This window comes from Rhagoletis zephyria, unplaced genomic scaffold, assembly GCF_001687245.7.
Source record: "Rhagoletis zephyria isolate East Lansing unplaced genomic scaffold, Rhagoletis_zephyria_1.1 Rzeph_scaffold_00062, whole genome shotgun sequence".
In the NCBI taxonomy this organism is placed as follows: Eukaryota; Metazoa; Arthropoda; class Insecta; order Diptera; family Tephritidae; genus Rhagoletis; species Rhagoletis zephyria.
This window is the reverse complement of record NW_016157146.1, coordinates 269,631-277,987: the sequence shown is the minus strand read 5'-3', so window position 1 is coordinate 277,987 and position 8,357 is coordinate 269,631. Positions and strand designations below refer to the sequence as shown.

Below are 8,357 nucleotides of genomic sequence, written 5' to 3'. Positions count from 1 at the left end.
TTTCTTTTCCTTGATTTGTTTCTTTTCATCAGAAATTGCGCTCAAATTAAATGCAAATACGAAAACGTGCCCAATAAATAAAAAAAATGTGATTAGTATTGCCATAATGCAACCCTGCTGCGAGGTTGCAAAATGTAGACGCGTAAAAAACATATGGGGTGTTCACAGTTCGTTCCAAATAGTGTCTCAAAATGTAGACGTCTACATTTTAGGACGTTTTCTAACCGTAAAATCTGTGGTGTTGTTGTTTCCCATACAAAATTGGAAAACGACGCCGTCTACATTTTGATTTTTAAGCGATTTTCAATCAATTTTTTGAGCAAATGTATTTAAAATGAACTGCGTGGTGATTGGTGGCAAAAACACGTACAAGATAATTTGGTTAGCACAAACATGTGCTGCAAAATTGCTTACATTTTTATCTTTATGCTTCGTCTTCATATTCTTTGTTTACTTTTTATTCAATAACATTTCGCCGAAATTACAAACGTCAGCCAGAAAATTACTTTTTTCTTTTGCTTCATCTTGTCAGATCTTGTGTAGTTGGATCATGCATTTTTAAGATGTGGGTAATTGAGGGATTTTTTCCGATTTTCGCAGTTTTTTTAAAGAAAATGTCTGGCATCACTAATTCTAAACAAACGTCAAAAGAAGAAAAGAAGAGGAAAAAGTTATAAAAAATAAATAAAAATTTTCACATTCATAAGAGAAAAAATAAAAATTTTATTTAAAATATAAATTCATAAAGAAGTATTAAAGCAAAAAATTAGCAGTTAAGCCTTTTTAAAAGGTATTACAATGTTACAAGCACAAACAAGTTTTTGAATGTGTTCTAGGCAATATTGACTATTTTATTCTTAACGAAAACACACAAGGCTTATATTCTGTTAATCTTCATAGGCAATATTGCAGAAATGGACGATAATTTATGGTGAGTTACCAATAGTAGTGATGCAAACATATCTAGTTATGGAAGGGAAGCCGTTGCATCTTCAATACCTAATTAGGTGCTTAGAAAGTACGTGTTGCTTTCGTGGTTTCTTGTTATTGTTGTTGGAACAAACACGTAAATTCTGTCCACGTTCCGCACTATATTCGAATGCTTTTATCACCTTGTCTTATCTCAAAAGCTGATTCACCAATCTATTGTCTATAAAGCTTTACACTTTAGCATTTAATAATATTAGAGTAGTGCTGATTAAAATTATAAATGCTTATCTATTTTAGGCTTATAGAATTAGAGTCTGCGCTGTTGGACGACTGCAATGTGAATGACATATATGCGATTTGTCGAGGCAAGGCCATTCCCGAAGCATTGCGTCCAGATGTTTGGCAGGTGTGCTTGGATGTGCGCCACAAAAGCGACCAGATGTCTCTCTTTAATGAAATTTTTGATTTACCCTTTCAAAATACCTTACGCGAGGACTGCCAAGTGGTCGTTGACCGTATTGGCAACGATGATGAAGACAAAGTTTCAGTAATTTCTGATTTGGAGTCGATTCTCACATTTTATTGTAAGAATCGAAACCTGCAATATGAAAGTGACAATGGTTGGATTGAGTTGCTATTGCCACTGTTAGCACTAAAATTAAACCGATGTGACACATACAACCTTTTTGAATCCATACGCGATATCTACATCCCGAAAGGTTGCAAACCCAAAGGAAATGTATTTCATGTGTTCCGCTTACTAATACTATATCATGATCCGGAATTGTGCACAATGCTAGACACGAAAAAAATTACACCAGATTTATACTCTATTCAATGGTTCCAGTGCTTATTCGCATCGAGCTGTAGTTTGTCGGTCATTCTTTCAATGTGGGACTTATACTTTCAACATGCAGATCCTTTTATGGTGTTCTTCTTGGCCCTGATTATTCTTGTCAATGGGCGTGATCAAATTTTGGCGATGAAGAACACAACAAAGGAAGAATTACTAAAATTTCTTTCTAATATGCCTTGTGCTTTAGAACCGGATGATGTAGTTGACTTTTGCTCACTTGCTCAGTATTACGCGCTCAAAACGCCGAGTTCTTTCAAGACGGACTTTCTAAAGGCGTTGTACGGTTCGCAAAGTGAGAAGAGCTCGCGCAATGAAACCTGCACCGTATCGCAGGTGAGTTGAAAATTACATTTGAAAAAATTTAAATTATTAATATCAGTCCAAATAAGACAACTCCATTAAAATTTTCCAGCGTTACAAATTACAATTATATATATATATATATATATTTTAACAGGCGCTGTGTCTTCCAGTATCTGTGTATGAATTAGTAGAGAACTCATCTATAGATCTAACCACACCCGATGCTGTTCGTTTCTTTTTGGTTGATTGTCGACCTGCAGACCAATACAACGCAGGACATCTATCGACGGCATTTCATCTTGATTGCAATTTGATGCTTCAAGAACCAATATCTTTCTCCACTGCAGTACAAGGTTTGTTAACTGCGCAACGTCAGGCAATTGAAGCGAATTCTAACGCCGGTGGTGAACACCTTTGTTTTATGGGAAGTGGCCGCATGGAGGAGGATCAGTATACCCATATGGTAGTCGCTTCATTTTTACAAAAGAACACACAGTATGTGTCGTTATTAACTGGTGGTTATACGGCCATACACGATTACTTTGGCGACCATATGGCTGATTGTCTCGAAGACCACGATGTTAAAAAGTGTATTGTTTGCATGAAAAACAGCGTTGAATTAAGGAACCTAGGACAGGCAGGACAAACTCAACAGGTACTTGCTGAAGATACATCTAATTTCAATTAAATTGAACTTTATTAAATTTTATAGCCACGACGAGACTCTCAACGACCAACCTCCGACATATTTAGCAGGTTTTCCGCAGTAATGAAAATTAAATCAGCTGAAGTCAAAGACAAGCTCTTCGATATCATTACGAACCCTTCTAACGGTACTAGTACCGCCGTTGGCCATCACCACGGGGGTAGTTTAAGTGGCCAAACGGCCGTTCCAGATCGGCATGTTTCCGCTAATGAACGCAATGGTAAGCGATATCGGAATGTGGCACCTGTATTCAGTATTGATGACGATAATGATGACCATTACAACGACAATGAATTAAAAAATTCAGCTGAGATGGCTGGTTCCAAGCTGCCCGGTGACGCAAAAGAAATTGTCAATTTAACTCTGTACTTAAAGTCGACTGACATCATAAACGCTTTCCGCTGCCAAGAAGTGCACATGAATGGATATATGTATGATAGTCATTTGATTATAACAGCAACACACTTGATTGTTTTACGTGAGCTTGGGCATGGGCAAGCACAGATAATAGTACGACGACCTTTATCGAGCATAGTGAAGATAACTGCAAAGAAACGGCATCGAGATTTGATCACATTCAAGTACGGATTTCCAAATGGAGATGGTCTGCTTATAACCGACATGGATCGATTTCTTATTCCGAACGCTAGTGAAGCGACTGCACTTGTATCGAAACACATTGTCCAAACCTTAGATGGGTCTAAATTAACGTAATGCAATTTTGATGTATTTGATGATCATTTATTTCATTGGTCGACGTGAAATGTATGGATATGCATAAGTTGTCGTTATTTTGTAAAAAGAAAAATTATTTCGATAATAATAATTAATATACATAAGTATCTACATATGAAAATCGAAATCCAAATCAATGAGCGGATCAATTTTGTTAAGTGTCTGGGTGAATTATCATGATTTCTTTTGAACAATAATTGCATTTTTAACCAATTTGTAGAAACATATTACTAATAGACTATAGTGTGCCTACTATCCTTCCCTCAGTGCTGATGTTTTAATTGCATGCGATAATCTCAAAATAACATGTTTCCGAAATTAAATACAAATAACACATGTCATGAGCGCCACATTTACACCCTTGTTTTAGAAATGACAAAGGGCTTTTTAATGCAATTTTTATGTGTCTTCTTTATGTAATGTTTCTATTTATTGCTTAAAAAGCACAAAACAAAATTTTATTTTTTCGTAGCAACTTCGTACATGCCACACATTTTGTATAATGAGTGCAAGCCTGGAATGGTCTTTTATATGCGCTATCCGCTATTATTGTTATCTTTTATTTTATTTTAGGGATTTTGCGAAGTGTATATTTAAATCGAGATAAATCGTGGCAAAATATTGAACATTACCTTTTTATAAAAAAAACAATACACGACACATCCAAAGTAAACCATATTCCAGTGACATATAAGTTATACATGTATGAATGCTAGCAATAAGCTTGACTAACAATAGTAGAACAGATGTTACCAAATAAAAAAACAAAATATGTCATACTTTTATTGCATTTTTCTTATTCGCTTCGTGTAAAATACCAAAAAATATTATAATGGGTGACTAACGCGTTACGTTGTGAGAATTTTTATTTGTGTTTTTGCGGATGGTATTGTGCATTTTCTTCCATTTAAAAAAACTTCGAGCATTCGTTACAGGAAAGAGCCTCAAAACACCAAAAAAATTGAAATTTTGATAATTTTTTGAAACTTGTTGAATTTTCGCGAATTGTGCTCAAAGTTTTAAACTTTGGTTTATGTGGTTTGTGAACTATATTTTGATAAAAGTAATTAAGATTAAAAAAAACTGGATAAACTTAAAAATATAAACGTCTGAGTACTGTTTCTAACACGGTTCGGAAATTCTCATTTATGATTATTAATTTATGAGATTTATCGCGATCGATAATATTCCAAATATATTTTTGCATTCTTTTATCGCGAGTGAAAAATGCAAACAAATTTATCATCCTCACATTCGGAATGCGATCGACAAAAAAAGTTCCGCTGCTTTTCATCCGCGATCGAAAAAAGCAAAGAAATTTCCTCTCACTCGAATATGAGAAGCAGTGTTGCCAGAACTTTTTTGGCCGACCGGCTATATTGGCAAAAAAAAAACGGCTAAAATGTTTAAACTAAAATTCACATGTTTTTTATAAAGAAATCGCAAGTAGAAAGACTAGTGCAATCATAAATGTTATTTTTAGTTAATAACTTTTTACACCACTCGTTAAATAACTCACAAAAACAAAGACTGGTAAATTCCAGGGACCGCAAATAACGATTATCCTTTGAAATTTCAACTCAAAAAATCACGCGGAAAGAGAAATGCTACGTGCGTAACAGAGCTGTGTAATGATTGAATCAATTGAGTGTGCATTCTCATTTTTTTCGTTTCAAAATTGTGATTGTTTGATTTAAAAAATTTAACAACCACTCTTGAGATTGGTTACAAATTGTAAACACAAAATATGTAGTGTGTTATGGAATGGTTGACACCCATTCACATAGAGAATGTGAATGCAAAAAAAAAACTCAATCATGTAAGTTAATACGGGGGCTAACACACATACCTGTGTGAATGTGCTGACGCCGCACTTCCCCAAACACGCGCATAACCAGTGCGGGTAATTGAACTCTCATGCAAAAATAATCGAACATACGTTAGCATAATTGAATCTATGGGAAGCGCAGCGTCAGCAGTTAATTCAGCCGGTTAGACAGTAAGTCATAGTATTAAGAAATATGTTGCATTCATTCCATTTGGGACAGCAGAAGCAGATGGTAAATATACTTGTACAAAACTAATTATTGTCTTTTATTTTAGGAAGGACAACTCGGGGCCGCCGTGCGGCCCCCAACTTTAACTTTTTCGGGCTCACGGATGTGAGCTCGATGACTGGCGCCCGAGCAGGGACCCACTGAAAGTGTGGGTCTCTGAGGAAGGGCCTCCTTAATTGTGGGGCCTAAGGAAAAGGATCCTCTTAACTGCTGGAGTCCTTTTTCAAGTGATCGTGACAAGTGATGCACAGTGTTGTGATAAGTGGAAGTGTTGAATGTGAAGGTGCTTATAAATTTATGGCTTGTACATCCACATAACAAAATATTTTGAAACCGTTGACTACCTTTGGGTATCCACCGGTTTATAACATTAGCTTAGCTCTGCGATCCCCAACTCCAGGGGCACTCCAGGGTATAAAAGCTCCCCTTCCTAGAAGGGGTCAAACCAAAGAAGTGAATAAAAATCAAATAGTGAACTGAATAATTTACGGATTGACCATCCATAACTTAATATCCTTGAAGCCGCGATTCACCACCTTCGGGGGGACCCTCCGGTTTATAATAGAAGCTTAACTCTGCGATTCCTTACGGGACCCTCCAGAGTATAAAAGCTCCTCTTCCCAGAAGAGGTAAATAAGGAAACAATAAAAAATGTGAGAGCAAAAAAATTAAAGGCTCTAATAGCAGAGTGATAAATTGTCGCTTAGACCTGTGACCCCGAATGAACCTCAGGCTAAAGCTGTAAATTACTACGTCATATCCTGCGGGTCATCAGCGACCGAACCAGGAATAACATGATATTAAGTGGACCTGTGACCCCGAAGACCCTCAGGTACACAAATAAATAGCATTTATTCAAAGTGAAAATTAAAACAAATTGACACCGTCCACGACTACGCCTTTACAATACTGAATATCCTGGCACGATCACATGGCTGGGTGAGTCCCTGACCCTATACTCCTAGGCAGATACTCACCTCATCGAAGGCCAATAGGTTAACATATCTTGTTTTCCTGCATTAAGCTGCCTGTGGTGTCTCCAGGGTACACATCAGAACACACTGGATACTGCTACTTCGATTTCTGCGGCATTTCCAGCGTACACATAAGAACACACTGGAAATTGCAATAGGTACAAGATTATGTTGTGAAGTAAGTTGTGCCTTAGTAGGTTGCCTTCAATCTGATTGTTGACGACTAAAAAGGATGACACAGCCCTTCCTGACCGAAACTCTTTCTTTAAAGACTAATGTGCCGTGAAACGCCAACCTGGTACATGTCGCCGTACACATAAGAACACGGTAAAAGTTTCACAAGTCTAATCGCGGCTCCTTTCTTATCTTTTTGCAGGAAACTCTGAAAACGTAAGAAAGGAACCGACCTCTAACTCAAATCGAGACTGATTGTTTTTTTTCCGAAACAAAAACTATTTGCACAAAAAGAAAATACAAACATAGCACGAGGACGAAGATCCGAGCAAAAAAAAACAAAAAAAAGCTAATAACCGTGCAAAACGAAAAAGAATATTCTTGCTGGCAGTACCCGGTACCTGATCGTATAAAACTTTGCAAAAAAATAATAATAATAAAAAAAATTCAATTTTTAAAGAAAACGTGCATAAATATTTGAAACAAGAGATAATGGACGCATTAACGACAAAAGTAAACGAACTAACTGGGGGAATTAACGCTCTCCTCGAACAAATTAGAAAATTGGAGGGGCGTCTGACGGGAATTGAAAAAAATGGGTTAGGTTTAGAGGCTCGACTAGCACGGATAGAAGCGAGCAGCGCAATCCTGGACCAAAACCTTACCAGGATTGACGGTAGGCTAGGTAGTGTCGAAGGAGCAAATAGTGTGGGCAGTGTAGAAGGAGAAAATAGTGTGGCTCAACAAGGGAGCTCAGTCGCGAACACCTGAGCGCCAATGTCCGAACAGGACCTCAAGGAAATCGGCAGGCTCCCCGACTGTGTCAAAGAGCTGCAAACTTTTGAGGGAAATCCAGCTCAATATATTTCATGGATACATAATGTCGAAGGCATCCTTTCCGATTACGAAGTGATCAAGGGAAAACCTTTGTATAGGGCTATCCTTCAGCACGTTAGGCAAAAAATCCGGGGAGGGGCTGATGCGGCGTTAGTTGCATATAATGTTTTCGAGAGTGACTGGACTGAGATAAAAAAGGTCCTATCACTGCACTACGCAGACAAGAGGGACATACGGACGCTAGAACACCAGTTAAATCAGTTGGCTCAAAGAAATTCCAAACTAGATGAATTTTATGCGACAGTTAACCACCAACTGTCGTTGATCGTCAACAAGATTAAATGCGACGATTATACGCAGGAAACGGTTTCCGTCCTCATAGAAACATACCGGAATAGGGCCCTTGACGTGTTTATTAGGGGTCTGAATCCTGAATTATCACGCATGCTAATAGTCCAGAAACCAAAAACACTTCCAGAGGCGTACTCAGCTTGCCTTGACATCCAAAACCTGACTTTAAGAAATACAATAGTGCATACGAACGCAGTGAATAGGGTTGTTGTTCCTACGAATAACCTGTTGCAAAACCAGCAGAGGCCGGCCATACCTCCTCGAGCCCGCACCAGTTATAACTGGACAAACAGAAACGCTGGCCAAGGATACATCAGAGTGCCATACAATAGGTTCCAGTCAAACCAAGAGTCCAACACTTCGCCTCCAGGCAGACCCACGGCTCCGAAACCTGCGGAGAAAATGGAAATCGATGGCAGCATTCAGTCTAAGCA

General features: G+C 37.9%; 1 protein-coding gene across 2 annotated transcripts; it reads left to right on the top strand.

The window, feature by feature from the left end:
- The first annotated feature begins 696 nt into the window (after positions 1-696).
- Positions 697-4,312, top strand: TBC1D23 (TBC1 domain family member 23). 2 transcript variants are annotated; one of them, XM_017625929.1, is made up of 5 exons: positions 697-790; positions 901-931; positions 1,228-2,119; positions 2,244-2,744; positions 2,802-4,312. In XM_017625929.1, exons 2-5 carry the CDS (start codon positions 915-917, stop codon positions 3,507-3,509), a joined length of 2,118 nt encoding a protein of 705 aa, XP_017481418.1. In that variant the 5' UTR covers positions 697-790; positions 901-914; the 3' UTR covers positions 3,510-4,312. The 2 variants fall into 2 exon arrangements, with proteins under 2 accessions (XP_017481418.1, XP_017481426.1); XM_017625937.1 differs by lacking the exon at positions 901-931.
- Positions 4,313-8,357: the final 4,045 nt, after the last annotated feature.

What these genes read in the sequence shown, in the direction of transcription:
- TBC1D23 (XM_017625929.1), top strand. An exon ending in AAACCTGCACCGTATCGCAG is followed by an intron (nt 2,120 to 2,243) that starts GTGAGTTGAAAA and finishes ATATTTTAACAG; the next exon opens with GCGCTGTGTCTTCCAGTATC. An exon ending in AGGCAGGACAAACTCAACAG is followed by an intron (nt 2,745 to 2,801) that starts GTACTTGCTGAA and finishes TAAATTTTATAG; the next exon opens with CCACGACGAGACTCTCAACG.